A 20012-nucleotide genomic window follows, 5' to 3' on the forward strand; every position below is an offset into this window, starting at 1 on the left:
CAATAGAAATATTAAAGCAAATGACCTTTCATTTGGCATTTAACAGCCCTATATGAAAATGTCGTTCCAGTTTCATGTACTTCAGATTTTAGAACTTTTCTTTCAAATACTATTTTGCATTCACAGTATTAAAATTGAAAGATTAAGGATTCCTGTATTGGTCCTGTATTTATGTTGGTTCTTTGTGTTCAGCATGATTATTTTTGTACCTATTGATCTTTCATTTGTGGTATTATTGTTGATTTGGAGGTACTGTGGGGGAGTTAGTGACAGAAGACATTTCCACCTTTCCTTATTACAGCCTTGCTTGACTGGCAACAGTTTTTTTACAAAATTGATTATTAAGATCTGTAACTCAAGACAGAAAACATTGAAAGAATTAGCTAACAGCATTTCTATATGGTATATGGGTATATTTTTTTTTTAATTTGCAAGAAAGAAGCAGTAAGTAGGGCAGTGAAAATGTTTACTTAATCAGTCATTACTGCTCCCTAACTAACATGAAGGCTGTACATCCAGACAGATATACCTGCCACAGAACAGAATACCTATTCAACTTCAGTATTACTACTCATCTATTACAAAATGGTAGCAGTAAAAAAATGATGAAGAGTAAAAACCACATTTAATTGGATCTGCACTGAAGCTAGAATTTTCATTTACAATACCTATTGCTGTACTTGACAACATTAAGTCTTCTCAGTTAACACTGAACAATGCTGCTTCTAGTGAGAAACATCTCTTACTGAGCCATTATGTTTTTGGAGTTAACTTTTCAGCTACCTCTACTATTGCACCCAGTCCTTCTGTACCCTGCACATGTGAAAATAACTGGCCTATATGTATAACTAGCGGATCATGAACAAAATTCATAGCGAAACTTTAAGTGACCTTTGTTGGTTGATGTGTCATGTGGCTGCTATCATCTTACAGAAATAAGGTTTTTGCTCCTCATGTGAGTGAAAGTCCTAGAAAGGTTCTCTGCAGTCCTGCATAAGACAAGCTACATTCTTTTTAAACTCATGCATAAAAATCATCAGTATAAGTAGAAAAGGAGAAGGGGAAAAAATATGTTTTATTCAAAATATAACATACACGTTCTATTCAGAAATCTGATCAAATCTGTTATTTGAGCTTTAGTGATAATTATCACTAAACAAACCAGCACTATTCTCTCTAACACAGTTATGTATTGAAAAAAAAAAAAAGCAAAACAACATCTGGAAACAGATCTGCCTGCTATTTCCTTCTAATATGGATAAAATCCAAACAAGGATTTTTTTTTTTTGAGTCTCTACGCACTCAAAAAAATTCTAAGGAGAAGCTACCCTTGTGCATAAATTCCTGTTGACCTACCAGGCAGTCCAGCTGGGAGACAGGGCTCTTGTTACCGGGCTGGCTGATGTCCCAAACTTTGACACAGCCCTTCCCACCCGTGTACACGTGTCTCGTGGGGTTGCTGATGGTAACTGCACACACAACTTCCCCGTGGTTCAGGGTGTTGATCTGACGGGCATGGCGAGGGATTCCTGGACCGATGAGGGCATCAGGAGGGAAAGGAACTGGCTGCATCTGACCATCTGCAGTAACATGAAAGGAGTAGGCTCTTTTGGGGAAGGGAAAGAGAGAAGACAAAACAATGTTAAAAATCATCCATTACAGAACTACAATGCAAGAAAAACAGAGTATTTTTAATTTTAGTGCTTTACCAATCATCACACAAAAATCAGAGCTACTGTGCCAAGTAATACAGGCAGATGAAATCTCAGATGGAGACAAAGATTCACAATAGAAATTTTCAGCTTGACTCAGCCGAAGTATTTGTGTAATGGGGAAGCAGGCTAAATTCCACCCTTAACTCTACAGACCAAGGTCATGGCTGCTATCCCTTAGTCACTTAGATAATCAAAAGACCTTTCAGCCCCTGGTTTCTAGCTAGCAGTTGAAAGTCTCACCACCACAAGTCTCACAGCAGCAGTCCCCTACCAGGCACTACTCTCATCCTCCCATGAGACTTGCACCTGTTGCCTTGCAGTACCACAAGCCAAAGTTTTGGTTGATTCCTGCACCTCATCTGTAACATCACCACTGGTTGTGCTCATATACCTCTCTTTCCAGCAGGTAAGTAGTTCTTTAAACAGAAAATAGAAACACAGAGTGATTGCACACAGATTTCATCAGAAAGCTGATATCACCTTCTCATAATTATGTTTTCTTGAATATGTACATTGAAATACCAGAAAGGTTCAGTTTTTCAGGTACTTCTGGCACTTCAGAAATACCTTCTATTTGTATTCATTGCATTATTTCCAGTTTGTGGAAACAGAGGATTGAGGAAGTGACATTCTAGCACTGAATAAAAACACCACTCAGGGAAAGTACATGAAATTATCTTTTCATGGTCACTGAAAAGTCAGCTCTGCTCAAGGACAAGGGCACAAATACCAACTAATAAAAATTTCAGGTGCAGGGGAGTTCTTTCTTTGCTTATTTTAACTACTAATGAAAATACTACCATAAAAGGCTGGGTTTTGCTATACTAGTGAACTCCTTTTCTGTTACTTCTGATTTAAGTGCATCTACAGATCATGCTTTTGATGCTGTTGCTACATCAACAGCATCCTTCAGGAGGCTAAAGTGGATAAAAAATGGTGAGAGATGAGTATTCTTTTTTTTTTTTTTCTTTCACTAATAAGATGCCATCTCCTCCCTACTGGAACATTTATTTTTCTAATATATTCTTTTGTTCAGAACCTCCCTTTCTTTTCCAAATCTACTTTCTTTCTCAGAACTCTTCAATCACTATAGTTCAACTATTAGTATCCCATCCATCTTCCAAGAATCCAACAATAGGTATTTCTATTAAATCTTCTGTCCTGAATAATAAGCCAGTATTTTCAAGGTATTTTATTACATGTTCCTAAATATCACACAGTTTGAAACAAAGGAACAAGGAAGATGCCAGGTTCTGGAACAGACATCACAAAGCAACTGAATCTGCTCTGCTCCTGGGCATAAGACATTCCTTTGAAAAAACATGAGGACAGATGAAAGAACTCCACAGCTCTTTCATACAGAAACTAAGACTGGAAACAGTCAATTCATGAATATGTTTTTTTCTTAAATGAAGGATAAAAACTGGTTAACCATAACTGCTCTTAAACCAAGGAAATATAGTGCATATGTATGTAATTCCTGTACTCATTCATGTTTCATGGTTGGTTGTATAAGCAGAAAGCTTATTCAGACAGTACACAGAAATAGAGAAGGAGCAAGTGCAAAAGATGACATCTTTTTCAGCACAGAAATATCAGGAATAGGAAATGTAAGGTAAGAAAGGAAGTGCTACGTTCACTCCCTTACACGTACACAAGGCACTCAGTATATCAAGTGTATTTTGTCCCATGTGACCCTTTCTGGCTTTCTGTATGAAGAATTATAGTAATGATAAAGGCTTAACTAGAAACCCATTCCTTTCTGTGAAGAAAAGAGACAAGACTGTCCCAAAGTAGGTATTCACTAAACAGATCAGACACAGGACAGGAGAGGGAGCAGAACAGGAGTGGCAACAAGGTTGCTGGAGGCTGAACTGCTCAGGTTCATTGACAGAATCCAACAAAAGAGGTATAGCATTAAGACACTGAAAAGTTTTGCCCCATCCTGGGCTCCAGATCAAAATCAGTTGTAGAGCATTTGTTAGCAATAAGAGTAAACAGAACTGTACAATTTTGAAGTTTCAGCCCACCCTTGCTTTTATCATGGACTGAAGCAAAACAATTAAGCATGTATTAGACCATTTTTTTCAGCATGTCCAAGATTAATAATTTACTTGACCATTGCTTTTTTTTAAGTTGAAGGTTACAATTTAAATGTTCTGTTCGATTCAAAATACCTAAATAATTAGTGTTTTGAAAAGCTTAGGTGCATACACAAAGCTTCTCAGTTCTTGCTGAGATAAGGTGTGAGGAAGATAATAGAAACATTTTTCAAGTACTTCCTATTTACTGTAGAACTGTAGTAACTCTTAGCTTTAAAACACCAGAAGCCTACCCAGTTTATTTTTTAATCATGTAGAATTTTACTACTATGTCTGTGTTCACAGTGGGGCTATTCTAATCATAGAAGCAGCACCTCTTTTTTAACCTTTGCTTCTAAGACTGGTTGATCAGGATACAGGAAGACTGAGTTTATTGGGCTAACAAACAGACCAGCAATAGCTTCTTACAAGCCATGACAGCTTTTTCTACAGTGCAACTTATCTGCAATCCACTGTAGAAAGAAATGGCTACACTTTGCCAAATCCCTCTGCCAAGACAAGCACACAAAACAGTAAATGTTCCTGTTTGCTTGAAGATATGTCACATGCAATGCTAACATCACCACTGCCAGCATACTTACACTATGGTAGTCTAGTGACTCCTCTCTGCTAGAGACGAGTTTTTTGTTACACAATACCTTTTAACCTTGAAAAGGCATGCATGGTTTGCCAGACTGACACTCCAGACACTCCCTGGACAAGAAGTGTCTGTCTCCAGAAGAATGCAGGAGACAGCAGCAGCGTAAATTACTATTTGCAGCTCAAACACTGCAGCCCTTGGCTTCCTCTTCATCATGAGAGAGATCCTGCTGCTTCTGGGAATGACTATACAGCTCACACCTCTAGAAGATTTAATTTTTAGTGCACAAGACATATTTACAGGCCTCAAGTTTTAAAAATGACAAGAATTTTCATTATTTAACCTCAAAGGAGTCAACAACTAGCAAAATCTGGCAAATTCTTGAGTTTCCTAAAGCTCAGAATTTCTTAACAGGTATCACTTGACCACCCGTTTTTCTTTTAGAACTGACTATGTATGCCAGAAACTGCTGTTTAGTCTCATGCCTAGCACAGTTTTCTATCTCACTCAGAGCATTCTATTTGTGTGAAAGATGGCTATCCTATCATGGATTCCATGATTAGCCCTCTTTGGTCAAAAGAGTCCTTTCTTGTGTTGGGCTAACAAGAAACAAAGAAAATTATCTTATAAAAATGCAATTAAAATTTAATATAAACTACACTAAGTACATATCAAGTAATACATATTAACAGAATATTATGACAAGAACAATTACAAGACAAAATCCTGTGCTTTTTGCTTAGAAGAGTTCTGAGAAAGAGTATACTTATATTATTTATGAATAATGGAAATAGTCTTCTGAATTACTAAATCCAGAGACTTCTCTCACGAGTGTCAAAGCAGCACTGAGAACCTGCAGAGTTCCTATGCACAGCAACATAGTTAAGTGATACTAACACAAACCAATTTCTCAGCTTAACTCTCCAATTTCCAAATAAGCATACAGCAAGTAAGTATCATCTGATATGCTGAGGAGACTTCAGAATAATTAATTCACTACCCAAGAATATAACAAATTAACTAAACTACCTGCCAGCTACTCTTAAGTATTCAGATTGATGTACAAAAGCACACAATTCCTGCCTACTAAAAAACATCTTAAAAAATATCCCTCAAAAATTTCCACTTCATCCCTTCAATTCAAGCAGACTTCTTTTAACCAGCAGAACAATACCCCTGACAGTAAAACACGAAAGCAAAAAGTTCCTTCCATTCACAAGTGCATTTTGCTTTCAGCTTTTCTCAACACTCTAGCTCATTTTTAATTGTACTTATCACAAGAAACAATGCATATCTGAGTGTGTTGTTTCATCATATAGAACAAAATGCCAAAAAATAAGGATAGACATATTTGTACAGGCATCACTAAATTTTCATCTTCGTACATGTCACCAAATGATTCTATTTAGATATAAATGGCAGGGATGCACACAGCCTTTAATCTTTTATAACACAGTAAAATTAACCTTCCTTTATAGAATTTCTCATTCTACATTCACTGCAAAAGTATGAAGACCTGTAGAACAGAATAGTACTGAAATTAAGCAATTCCAAAAAATTGCTCCACAAACACAGTGAAAAGGCAGCTTATAAGTAGAAGGAAGAAGATTTAACATTTACCACGTAAAGTTTCCCTTTCCTATTAAAATAAGAAACATATATTTTCAGCTCTTTTTACTGTCCAGGAAAACATGCTGAGAAATATATTTGTCCTCAATACTACCATTAATTCAGAATTTTAGACACCAGGGAAGCAGTACTGTGGACATAAACCTTACCACTCATCTTGAAACTCTGTATTTAATCCAAAATCCAGCTCTTAAAAGACATGGTTCACATAAACCATAAATCCATAAGAATGTTATTTCAGCAGCTAGAATACTAAAAGCTAAGTACTTGTTAAAAAGACTATGCAAAGAAAAAAAAACAATTAGAGGAACACACCAAACCTCAACAATCCAGGACATATTAAAATGCATCAGAACAAAAGTGTTCATGACTCAGACACCACATGTTCATGTCCAAGTGGATTTTTAACAAGATACACATTTTTCAAACAAGTAGGTCATTAAGAGATGTCAGAACATACAAGGCTTAAAAAAACCTGAGTGCTATCAGAAGTATCCATCCTTTAGAAAGAAGGGAACATAATTTTCTGTTGGGTGAAAACACAGTTTAACCATAACTGCAGACAAAAAATGTGCAGCATGAAGCATATACATATGAGTGGAGATTCAATAGTTCAATTCGAAAATTCTCTGTACCACTTGTACTAAAACTTCACATCTAATAAAACAAATTCAATGTGTCACTGTATTAGCAGTCAGGAAAAAGGCTGACTTTGAAAATGAACAAGGCATGCACCACCAGTTTGCACAACTATATCTGCTCCCTAGAGAAACTACAGGAGAAAAAAACCTGAAGTAAGTGAGATATTTGCAAGTCCCACACAGTTCCCCCCCACCAGTAAGTTAACTAAATTACCAGGATACAAAGTAGAGCAGTACACATATGCTGTCCTTGAACAGTGTAACAACTAGAAGCCAGCCACAGAAAATTTGTGAACAAAATTTATCAACATAAATAGGTTTTGCTAGATTACAGTATAAAATCTTGCAAAGCAATGAAATATGGTATTGAAAGCTTATGAATACACTTGTTTAGAAGTAAAAACTTAGAGCCATTCAATTATGCAATTTTCAAAAGTATACTTTTTATTTAAGTATGCCGAATTCCATGAAGGTCAGCAAGACTGTGTCTGAGTTTTAAGTACAAAGCCTGATCCTTACTTCACTAAATTTAAATACACCAGATTTGATACGCAACACCAACTCATTGAGCCTGCACTTCACTAATCTTGTCAACACACCACCAACTTTAAGTACAACCAAGATTTAACAGGTTTCTCACACCGTCAACAGATAGCTAAGCCTGTTCCCAGAAGCACACAAAAACACATTCAGGATGGCTTTCCAAACTAAGTCTGCTTTTTTCCTATTGTTATAGGAAAAGATCAGAAGAAAATATACTTTTTTTTTTGCCTGTAATCTGTCCTTTCAAGAATGTTTACAAGACATTACAAGGCATCACTAGTCCAAAGTCAAAGCAAACAGAAACGTGTGAGGATATAACTTTCACCACAGCATCCTAAAAGTAATAGTTTCTGAATGTTTCTTCAAACTGTAAAAGGAAAATTAGATTGGTAAATAGCCATTATGTAATATGAACATCCTGCACAGAAAGTCCAATGTGTTGAATAAATTTCAAAATTTTGTAAGTACCCAGGTAGAGAAAAACTACTCTAATTGCAAGTTCCTGTTAAAAGAGAAATCAGGACTGACTGCCAAGTGTGAACAAAGAACAAGTTCTAACAGAGTGTTGAAAAAACTGTTAGGAGTTCTCTCTACTTCATTCTCTCCAGAAAAACAGCTGAGTTAAATGTCCTCTGTTAGTACCTGCATAGACTAGTTGTCCAGAAATAACTAAACGTATTAATTGCGTATTTTCAGAGGTCATACATGCTTATGAGTCTACTGCACTGGTTAAGTTCAGAGTCAATGGTCTACCAAAGCCAAATTACTCAAACATTTTGTGTATGCTGCTGAACTTATTTAATTGAAATATCAATAAGTCACAGCATCACACAACCATTTTATTAAATAATTGCTTTACCAATGATCAAAACTTTTAAATAAAAATAACTTACTGTGGAAACTCTTCTACATCTATGCACCACCTGCTCTACAACTGCTTCACCATCCTTTTGGTCTCCAGCTGCACTCACACAAAAGTTCTAAACAGCTTGCTCCATTATGCAAAGTGTGTGTAATCTGTTGCTAAAGTAACTGCTCCAGATACCTACTGTCATCAGTTGCAGACTCTCATGCCTGATAAAACAAGTGCCAGACAAGGAGTCTGCAAGTTTGCAATACACATTTATCCTGGTATAGTGCAAATTTTTGTTTCAACATATTTTTATCTGGCACATTTTACCACTATTTACTGTTTAGTTTGTTGTCCCCTTAATCTCCCACCAGAAAGAATGAAATTAAAAAAACCTTAAAGTATACCTTCAACTACTTGGAAATAGGTATATACACACCTCTTTTGGAATATGACAACTACCATTTGAGAACTTTTGTGCTGCAGGTTTTACCCAGAGAGGTCTAAAACACCCTCTTAGAAACAACCACACACTGTCCCCTTTGAAATCCCTCTTCACTGACAAATATAACCTAATTCCCTTTAAATACTGCAGATGTTACCAAAATGTTAAAAGTTACTTACGGTTTTCCCCCAGGAATCCCTGCTAGATTTGGAGGAATTCCAGGTACTCTCATGTGAGGAGGAGGATCAAACCCAACCTGACAAGAAAAAGTGAATTAATCTCACACTTGGAACTTCTTATCCATTTCTCAGCAAGTCTCTTTTCTCCACTCCCAAGATACTACGCATTTAATCAAAAGGTTCCTCTGATAGAAGCACTCACACAAAAGCAGAAAATAATTTATCATGGATTCACACACTGAGCATTACCTAGCAGTCCTAGTTAGCAGGGAGAGTCCTGTGTTAGCCCTGGAATCAGAGTCCGTATCAACAGCAAGCTATGCCAGTGCTTTTCACTCGTGAGAGAGCTAGCATTGCTTAGGCTGGCACAGTGTGGTGCTGGAAAGTAGCTCTGGGGCCCACCTAGGATCTCACTGCCTCCCTCCACAGCTTTCTGTGTGGGCACAGCAGCTGAAAGATTTCTCAGACACACTGTAAGGTGCAAACAAGCTCATCCAGAGCTTAAAAAAACAACATTCTCCTTACATATTGCAATTCTACTAATTTTTATATCTTGAGTATGTTTATCAAATAATCCAAGTAGAAATTCTGGACAAAAAGACTATTTTTCTTCTGAACATTATACTAGAATAAACATTGGTATTGCTTTAAAAGGAGGGTATAGGTTATTTAAAATTTGCACAGTTTGAAAAAAGTGGTTATAGAAACAATAATGAGAAGTTGACAAGCATAAATCCAACTTTGCAAATTTACAAGTAGGTACGTTTGTCTATGCAGAAAGCTGCCATCAAGCTCATGTTTACAGAACCAGGCTCCTAGGTTATTCTGTGTGACAGCCGCTGTAACTACCAGGTTCCATTTACTTACTACACCCACAACAGCAAGTATTCTTAACACACCTGATCTCAGAGCTCCAGAACAGGTACTGATCAACTTCTCAAGTTGATTTCCACAAAAAAACCCAACAAATTACAGGGACAAAGACCCAGATACATGCTTCGAGATTAATTTGTTATGTCTATATGAAATACAAATGTGGCTCAGCAACAAAAAAGCAGATGTCCACAGCTACAGTGAAATACTTTACGTGTACCAAAGCTACTTTTTCATTTACAGCAGCACAAAGTAAGTTTTTGGCATTTATTCATCAGTTAAAGCCATGATAAAGGTGAAGGACAAAGAAAACATACATTAATACAGTGAAATTCTTTGTTTTGAAGGTGCAAATTTGTTTCTTCAGCCACACAGCAAAGTGAAGCATGCAGTGAAGCTGTCAAGCCTCTGGCACTGTTATGAGTGGGGAATTCTGCAGTGCTAAATGAAGCATGCAGCTTTTCTCAGTGAACCACAACTCACAGGACTGAGACTGCATGCAACGTATGGCCTACCATAGGAGATCGTCCATAGGCAACCACGGCAGCTGCAGCAGCAGCAGCACTCATCTGGGGTGACATATTGTGCAGACTGGCATAGGCTGCCCCTGGACTGGTTAACTCTCCATTCATGCCAGCATGAGGTACCATTCCAAATGGAGCAGGGTATGGTCCTGGTACTGCCAACGGTGTCCGCAAACCTGCAGCTACAGAATAACAAAATTAAGTGGGTTTACTTATGTATTCCTGCATACAGGAAAGAAGCCCTTTTTTCCTCCCCTAAAAGACCTTACCTTCCCCTCTCACATGCTGTCAAGAAACACTGCCATAATCTGTCAGTACCACCAGCTCTTTTCAGGGTAAAAAACATCTACTGAAGTCTGAACTTGCTGATTACTTCTAGCAATCTCTTCTAGCATTACCTATTTCCATTTCTGTAATATTCCCCTGTTTACATTAATATCTTCTTTGCCAAATTAAGCAGTAAAGCTGACAGACATGGTTTACACAGCTCATGTCTGAAGCAACTGTGTGCACCAGCCTGAATAGCAAAAGTAAACTTCCCCCAGCATTTGTCAAGCTGTGCACTGCAGCAAATATTAGTAGACTCAGACAAAGACTGTAGAAGAGATTGCATGCAGAATGAGTACCAGAAACTTCTGAGAAGTCTTTTTATATTACATTCGGTCTCTGGATTATTTGCAAAAAAAGATAAATACAAAAGTAAACAAAGAATACTAAGAGACAGAAAGATATTCAAACTCCAGATAATCCAAACATCTGCTTCTCATCAAGCCCTCTCTTGATATCATGAACAAAGCAATATATTTAGTTAACAGTCACATGTGTAAAAAATAGATTAATTTTGGAACCATAAAAAACCATGAGGTAATGCATTTACCAGCTTGGTTAACCAGAGGGTCCATTGTTGGAGGTTTGCCAAGGCCTGGACGGAGTCCTGGAGTTGCACTAGTGCCTGGGGTTGGCACATCACCTCGAGGAGTTGGTGTGCTGGATTTCAGAACAGGCGTGCTGGCTTTTTCATGCTGGTATCATTAAACAAATTAAATGAGTATTATTTTTAATCCAGGCCATATTATACAATTTATCACAACAGCAGCTGGGATGCTGGGCACCTACTACCTAGTCCCTTAGCCAATTTTCATAAATCCACACAATGCTGACAACATTAACTCGTGAGAGAGAAATGTTGACCTTTTTGATTGCTGCCAAAATTAAAATAAGAAACATATAAAGTTATTTTCCCTCTTCTACTGACATATAAAAAGGAATGCCTGAGCTAATTTTTTCTTCAGGAAAATACAACATGCATTACCAAACCACTTTAGTTTGAAATCATTAATATCTCAATTATTATTTGACACAGAAAATCTAACTGCAAAACCAAAATACCACCATAGTGGATAATATAAAAAAAAAAAAAAACCAAAAACATGACATAGAGAATCAGAACAAATTATTAGTGACACTACAAGAAAAAGCCTCCAAGGAATAACAGCCTATTTAGAAGAGTTTAACAAAAAATCTGAAGAATTTCTTAGTGACTATTCACAGGCAACGTTAAACCATAAATTATTACTTCCAAGAAAACCACCACACGAATGCTTAAGTCACACTTGTTCCTTGTAATAGATTTGCAACTCATTTGACAGAAATGTAGGAAATACAAGAAATCAAAACAAGGCAGAAAATACTGCTGAGGAAGAAAGGTCAATAATACTTCGAAGATTTGGAAAAACAGTAGGCAATTTCAGTCTCAAATGTTTAATGAGAGGTAATTTGTGCCAAGTAGATGCAGAAGAGGGAGAGTCAGATTTTGCACAAAAGAAGACTAACTGGACTACTGACTGCTACCTACCAGACCCATTTCCTTTGATTTGAGGGAAGTGGAACTTCCTGAAGAGGCTGTAGATGCTGGACTACTGGAGGCATCCTTCTTCAGTAGGCGAGCTTTATCGATACCGTTCTCACGTGGTGAGTGAGTGGGACTTGCCCTTGGGGAAGAAGGATCCTAAGACAATGGGAAGGGAAGAACAGCGTAGAACTGTGTCATAAACCGGTATGCAAACACCACTAAGGAGTCCATGGAAGAAAAAAACCAAAAAACCCTCACCAAACTAAAAGAATTTAAACAGTAAGAGCAAATGACAAGACTTTTTGTTATCTTTGTAGAAAAAAGGCTGAAATCCCCTTCATCAGCCTAGAGAAGTACATAAAGTCACATAATAAGCAATCTGTTTTTATTTTATACTGTAATAATAATTTGTTCTCAAACACAGAGCTTCCAAGGATTCCTGAGTACAAACTAAAGCAAGTGCGGAAAACATGGTAAAAGCAAGGAAGACCAAGAGAAACTGCAGTAACCTGACACAGTTTTTATCATGTACGTTCTCCATGCTCTGCTGGTTGCAATAAACATTTCATAACCTCTTATAGATGATAAAGACCTTGCTTATCTCTACCTTCAGAAGAAGAGGCAGACTCATGCCTTCATAGATTTCACAGAGTATTCTGAGTTGGAAGAGACTCACAAGGATCATCGAGTCCAACTCTTAAGTTGAATGGCCCGTACAGGGATCTTTCTATGCCATAATAGCTGTCACATTTTTTCTAAACACCATCTGTAATTGCATTCCCACTTACATCTAAAGGAAAACTGAAATCACCCCTCAGGTGATTATTTTTTTCTGTTCCAAAGGCACTCTCAGCATTTACTTTAACTTGAAATAGCCAGCCCCATGAGTTACAATGCTATCAGAGCTCTGCAGGTTCTCCACGCTCCTCTGGCTCATAAGAATAGCACCAAGGAGAAGTCACACCTCAAAAAAGGGCAGTAAGTCTACTGGCTGATTATTAAGTAGTTCATTGTACGCTGACCTTCTGAAAGGATTACTAAAATCACTAGTTGGACACCCATTTTTCTACTTGGTTGACATTGTTTGGGCACCTCAGGCTACTGAGGGCACTTCTCTCTCTACCAGCTTCTCTTTGTGTGCTTTTCATAGATCTGCAGAACTTCACTACCATATTCAGGCTTCCTAAATCTATCTGTTATATAAAATAAAAGATGAAGAAAAGGGAGCACTCATCCCATTACCTTGATGCCATTACCAAATCTCAGCCCTAGAGAAAAACATTGTCTATAATATCTGGAATATCTTGTAAACTAACTTCATTCTAAAAAAACCCATCATTTCTAGAAAATGTCTTTAATGTAGGAGATTTAAATACAAGCAATTTTTAAGGTAATTTTAAAAATAACAATCCTACTATGAAATACAACTTTAGATAATGTCTTCCTTTTTCATTCGAAGACAAGAATTTGAAAACCTCAGCTGTCCACATGCAGTTCACCACAACCCTCTACACAACAGAGCAGCTGGGAAGTGTCAGAATGTTAGCTGCAGAGAGAACAGACCTGGGGCAAAGCAGCAGAAGGAAAAACTGAGATGGCAACCAGATAAAGCTCAGAGGAAGACATAGTACTAATAAAAAGGAGAAGTTGTGAATATTTTAACATATCCACAAAGGATTGTTTTTCTTCTAACAACTAAATGTACTTTTCCTTTCACCTTTGGGCAAATGTCAAGACTACAAAAATGAAAAAAGTTACCTCATTGGATACATCTACAACCAAGTTATCGTCACTCTTGTCCCCATCACTGTCCTATTAAAAATAAATAAATATAGTGTTCATTTCAATTAGTACAATAAGAGCCCAGACAGAAAGACTATGCATCTACTCAGACATTTTTTGTTTTTCCTAAACAAAAAACAAACAGCCTTTCATTAAGTTATTAGCAGTAGGGAGAATAATTAAAACAGAAACACAACACCTTATTTCTGTTGTAATAGTAAAACCCAAGTAAGGTAGAACTAGTTGAAAAATGGGCATCTTGCCGCCAGTGCACGATGGTCCAAACCCCTCCTTTATTACCATCATAAACAGTGTTATCACTACTCCTAAAAGTAGTTCATACTCTGTTCATACACTAATCTTAATTTAGAGGAAATACTGTTTGTGTATGCCTGGAAAAACACCAAAAACACAGATCTCAGGAAAATTGAGTTTTTTGGCATGTTTGATGAATCATCTTCCTTAATATGATAGTACCATTTTCCCCCTTTCTTCAGAAAGGCAAGTTTTGAAATCAAAAGTTATGGGAAGAAAATGCTTCAGAAATGCCAAGGAATTTCAACATTTCTGCTCAAGAAAAGCAAAATACTTGGATGTTTCTAAACAGAAATGTTCTACTTCAGCTTGTCAAACTGCATTTTGACATTTATTTAGATTGATGTTCACCTGAGCTGGTCTACAAATAATTGCTGTTACTGTAGTGCCTCCTGGTCCCTCTTTCCAACAGAGGCCAGGATGCCCCAGTAGACACACTCGCAGAGGTCTAGTGATTTCCACAGCACCCCCGAGTGTATCAATGAGAAGGCAAGTCTTGACTCAAAATCAAACAAAGAAATGAAGTGAATGTCAAAACTTTAAATGTTTGTAGCAGCAAGTTTGGTATTTCCAGTAAAAGTACTTTTTAGTTAAAAAGCTCCTATGCAAACAAACCAGACATACAAGATTGCCCAACTGTCCTCCATCTCTTGCTTTCAAAGTGTCTGAGCTTTCACACATAACACTAAATACCTTCTCTCACTTCAGGCCACAATGCTTAAAAAAAAAAAAAAAAAAAAAACCAAAACCAAGCCACCCAAAACCAACCAAACAAAAAACCCAAAACCAACCAAAAAAAAAAAATCCAATTGAAAAATACTCCCTAACCAACAGGTAGTTTCAACCTTTCCCTTCTGTTAACAGCTGAATTTTGCTTCAAGAAATAACACAAATATATTAGGGATCCAAGAGCGCCACTGGAGACAGAATGGTCACTCTATTTGCTATCGAAAGCTATCAAAAGGTCAAAACAAAGGACAGGGACAGCTTAGCTCCATTTTTCTGCCACCTCTGAAAAAGTATGAAGAACCCAGAGTGCTAGAACAGGTGGGAAAATGTGGGATACTATGGGAGAAGGGACACGTTTGCCAGAAATGCCCCTCTGAAGGAGGACAAAATTAGTTGCAATGCAATGTTTAAGTGAACCCTAGCAACTTTGTCATCTTAATAAAAAAAAACTTCCTGGGACTATCAGAGGCATCTCCAGTAACTTCTAATATCAAAGAGTCACCTCACTAATAAATTCATGAAGTGAAACTATATAGGTACTAATATGAAAATTACTCAAAAGTTAAAAAGGGGGAAAAAATTCACTTTTTATTCTTATTCCAAAAGCTACAGGTCCTACAACCCATTTATGTCTTTTTTGACACAAGAAGTATTTCCTTGTCGTTACAAGGAAGGGATTCCTCTAAAATAAGCTCAACATCAGCAGATCTGTATTTGCTTAATTGGTGGACCTTCAAAAAAATCATCTTCAATATTAGAATAAATCTGGAACTTTCAAATATCCTTACTTTGTTCCATTTTTTAACTTGATGCTACCTTTAGCTATAAAATCCATTCCAAACAGAGGGCAGAAACATACTTAAAATGTGGATTAAAGACTGCTTCCACTGTGCAATAGCATCCTTTACATTTCTTTATGGTAGAAATACAAGTTAAACTTTTTATTCCTTTTTATATCAAGCATAGTTTAAGAATGCTTAATCTCCAAATATTTAAAATAAAAAATGCCAATAAAGTATCAAATTCTTAAAGTTGAGGGAGGAACATGGGGAAGTTTGCCAAACCCTTCTGTAAATTAAAACATTATTATTAGAAAGTGGTGGAAATACAGCTTGTAAAACCATTAACAGCACTAAAATATCTAATAGCTGCTCAAAGATATTATCCAAGTGGAGAGAAATTAAAATTACCCTACCAAATACTGAGAACATAAAATGACACCTAATTTTCTCTTAGGTTTCAGTAACCAAGACCTAATTAGTGATCTGAATCACATAAACCAGACAATTTGCCACATTATTGTTACATCAAAGTACAGTATGTTCTAATAGATTTGAATTTTGCTTTTCAGTACTCTCTCACACCAATCCCAGTCTCTTGGGCCTGTTTAAGTACTATCCTGTGTTTTGGCTGAGAATTTATACTTGAAGTCAAAAGCCTGTGTGAACCTTCTGATGTTCACACACATTGTTGCACTGAAGTGTCTCTTTAAAGCCAAGCAACAAGCAAGCTAGTTAAAAATGCAGAACACAAAACTCTGAACTTCCAATATTTCAATTTGCTTTCTGCTGAAATTGCCTTATCAACCAGAAGTAAAATTCAGTAAGTTGATATAGCTTGACAGCATATGCAATTTGTAATGGTAATTATAACTCAGCATGGTAATAACTACTTATCATTAAAATTTACCAAACTCCTCTCAGTAACAAAATCCTCCATTTCAAACAAACCTGCAGTTTCTTGAGGTGTCCAGCAAGAATGTCACTAAAACTCTGAAAAATGCCCCAGAGCAAATGTGAATCCCAAACAGCTACTCCTACTGAGGACTATTACTTCACAATATCCCAAACTACTGAGTCACTACTACTCTTCCCAAAATTTGAATCTTGTGCCTCTCTAGCACATATATTCATGTACTATTTCAGCCATACAAAAGTTGCCTTGTTCTTCACAACTCTTTTAACCCTCATACAAGCACAGTATGTGCAAATAAATTAATCATTTCCTTGACACAGATTTGCTTACATAGTGGCTGGAATCCTTATCATCGACCTTTCTCTTTTTGATGTCATTGGCATAGTCAGGGCCATTCCTGCGTTTATCTGTGCTTCGTAGACTGTCAGGGACCAACAGAGAATTACTCTGTAAAGACAAAACACAAGGTCAATCAAAAATTCTTTTTAGGATTCCTCCATATATTCCTAAAAATTCAAACTGGTGTGATAGATGTTTTAGAAAAATTATACGTACTTAAGTCTTTTAATTCATTTTAATTCAAAACAAAGTCCTCCAGGCAAACATGTACAGCTTCACGAGTTCTAAGAAGCTTGGCTTTTCATTGTCCAACTTATCAAAAGTTTAGTTCACTTGTCAGTCACCGTCTATTTAACTAATTAATTCAACTGAATTTATTGTTTAGGAGAAGAAGCAGGCTTTCAGTTTATTCATGAGCAAGTAAAAACGATTTTATTTTTTTTTAATGCTCAGATTACATATAATAAAAATATTTACTACACAATCTGATTGATCAGTCACTTTTAGAACATCATAAATAGATGAGGCTTTGGTATGTACACCTGGAGGTATGGACAGATAAACAGCAGCTTGCCTTTAATGCCTAAAATAACAAGTATATGCTGAATACGGTTATGCAGTAATCAATTGTTAGCTGGAGTAAACTCCAATTGGATTCCTTCAACAAATGTATTGCAAACAAAGATCAAATATTTTTACTTTCACTACTAGTGTGAAATTAAGGCTAAAGTGTTGCTTAATCAGACGTGATCTGAAAAACTGAGGCCAACACAGGCACACAAAAGACAAAAGCAAAGACTAATCTTTTCCTCAAACTACATGGACTGCTTTCATTGATGCTAAGTTATGCTAAGAACAAACTGTTGACCCAAAGAGCATTTTAGACATTTTTCAGTCACATGACAATTTGATATGCCTGTGATTCCCGATTCCCATCTCCATCTCAGTTCCAGCTAAAGCATTAAAATGTGTTACAATGAGTTCTTTTAAGTGCAGGATTAGCATATGCAAGAGGGCAATTTGTTCACTGATGTGTTAATGCTGTGAACAATACTGAATGGGTTGAGAAAAAAATCTCCTTTCACAAAGAACTGGTAAGCCTAGATCCTAAAAGCCAAGTACATGCTTAGATAAATAAATATAGGCTCACATAAATATACAAGTAAACACGTATTTACATCCATACATGTATCTCTCTCAAGAGAGAAGTCTAATACCAACATGAACTTCAGTGTAAGCCCTCAAAGCACATATTTAGGTCTACCCAAGAGACAGAGATATTTACTTGTAATATATCATAAACTCATACAAATAGCCAGTGAACTGTGCACTGAATAGCTTCTTCTTTAAAACCTGAAGACATCAAGATAGTTTTGCTCAGACACAAATGTTTAGCCCCAAGGAGAAGAACAAGGAAACAGGGTACATAAGGCAATCTGAATCCTTTTAGTAATTCAGAAGCCGCACTTTAAAGCCAACTCTAAGCTCTTTTATTCATGACTATTCAAGCTAAACAAATGCCAAAGGGCTTACATAAAGCATATAGGAGGGTCTATTGAAATTCAGTATAAAGAAGCTCAAAATAATGTCTTTACCAAAATGTTTTGTGGCTAAAAGGTGGGCTTGTTGGATCATTGAACTAATTGCCTTGACAAATACATTTGGAATTTAACCCCTTATCTCCTCCCAGACAAACACAAATTCAAGGATTCATTCACTAGTCTGAAAACCATTAAAACTGATTTTCAATATTTTAATGTTAAATCCATCATGCTTAGAAACAGCATTAGCAGTAGAAACATCTTAAGAAGCAGTAGAAACACCTTAAGAAGCAAGATGTCAACTGAAACTTAACTAGAGGCGTTTTCCTCTTAAGGAAGAAAGTATTTTGGTTAAGAGATAATTTCCTTAATAAAAATAACTAAAAATATCTATTTTTCTACTGAAGAATTGAGATTAAAATAATTAAAGCAAATGCAGTAAAGAGAAAAAAGTCAGTTCCTCACTTTAATTAAAAAAAAATGTGTGAATAGCAGAAAGGTGGCAAAGAGGCAACATCTGGAAAAAATTTAGCAAACCTGCTATTTGGAGTTACAGCCTTTAAAATTAGACAACCTACAGTAATAACTACAATAGCTGACTTTTTTTTCTTTTTTAATTTAGTCTACCTAGACAATGTTGACAATATTTTGTACTGTTTGTCTTGGAGAATTTCAAAACTGTGAATTGTAACGTATGAAATCTCAACTCCCACTCTGTCCTAAACACCAAACAAAGATTATAAGATTTATTTTTTCTCCAAAAGACTGATGGTTTCTCACGCAAACATGTAATTATATCACAAGCTTATTCTGCAAAACATATCCCCATATGTCATATTTACACAACCTTTCTATGACTTACTACATTAATTTAAACCACTGTTCCCTGTCATCAGAGCATCCATGCTAGGAAGCTGTTGTAGAGCAGCTCATTTCCCAACAGCTACATCAGAAATTACAGATAAGATTGTGCTTTTTTAATGGCAAAATCTATGAGTAAACTCAAAAATTAAGAAGTTCCTGCTTTGTTTCCCATAGACGTTCAAGGAAGTTCTAACAACTGTGACTAAAATCAGGTAAAGGAAAAATAGTTTGCTATTGTAAACTACTACATAATTCAAACTACCAAATATGTAAGATTTCATTCAACAAATGTGAAAAAATTAATATTTTGAAATAGTGCAAATAGTAATTCGAGAACACTGAAGAACAATTAAATAAATGAAAATACAAACAAGAACTGGTAAAGAAATGATCATATAAGCCTTGGGCTATTAATATCTCTCACCCTTGTAATGTTAAAGTTCAGAGAACAGTGAGAACAGCGTAAGAAAAACCACCTTTCCTCATTTTACCTCTGTCAGAGTTTATACTTGCTGTATGTCCACTATCAAACAAGGCCAGCCAGAAGACAGCAGCAAAAGCTTCAGCATCAGAATTTTATCTTCTATTTAGAAGAGTAATCTGTTTAGTTCGCCTAACTAGGTCTACTCACAAATGACTTATTTTGAAAAGTGGGACAAGAATTTTTAATTTGGCTACAGTTTTTTAAATAACTCTATAGAAAATTTCAGCTGGGATAGATCTTCAATAATGGGTAAGCTTACACAAAAAGGGCAAAAAAAATACAGGCAGAGTTTATATCCTAAAGAGAAACTGCACAGCACCAATTTTTATT

The 20012-nt window shown here is 36.3% G+C and overlaps 1 protein-coding gene across 7 annotated transcripts in view; it reads right to left on the reverse strand.

The window, feature by feature from the left end:
- Positions 1–20012, reverse strand: part of LOC110478036 (TLE family member 1, transcriptional corepressor) — a 79062-nt gene that overhangs the window by 14179 nt on the left and 44871 nt on the right. For all 7 annotated transcript variants that reach the window (XM_021544353.3, XM_021544347.3, XM_021544352.3 and 4 more), the window contains exons 9-15: positions 16785–16901; positions 13692–13745; positions 11937–12089; positions 10959–11103; positions 10073–10263; positions 8685–8761; positions 1357–1606 (exon numbers count right to left, since the gene is read on the reverse strand). In XM_021544353.3, coding sequence (XP_021400028.1) covers positions 1357–1606; positions 8685–8761; positions 10073–10263; positions 10959–11103; positions 11937–12089; positions 13692–13745; positions 16785–16901 — 987 coding nt within the window. The remainder of the gene's footprint in view (positions 1–1356; positions 1607–8684; positions 8762–10072; positions 10264–10958; positions 11104–11936; positions 12090–13691; positions 13746–16784; positions 16902–20012) is intronic.

The sequence above is a fragment of the Lonchura striata genome, chromosome Z (assembly GCF_046129695.1).
Source record: "Lonchura striata isolate bLonStr1 chromosome Z, bLonStr1.mat, whole genome shotgun sequence".
NCBI classification, from domain to species: domain Eukaryota; kingdom Metazoa; phylum Chordata; class Aves; order Passeriformes; family Estrildidae; genus Lonchura; species Lonchura striata.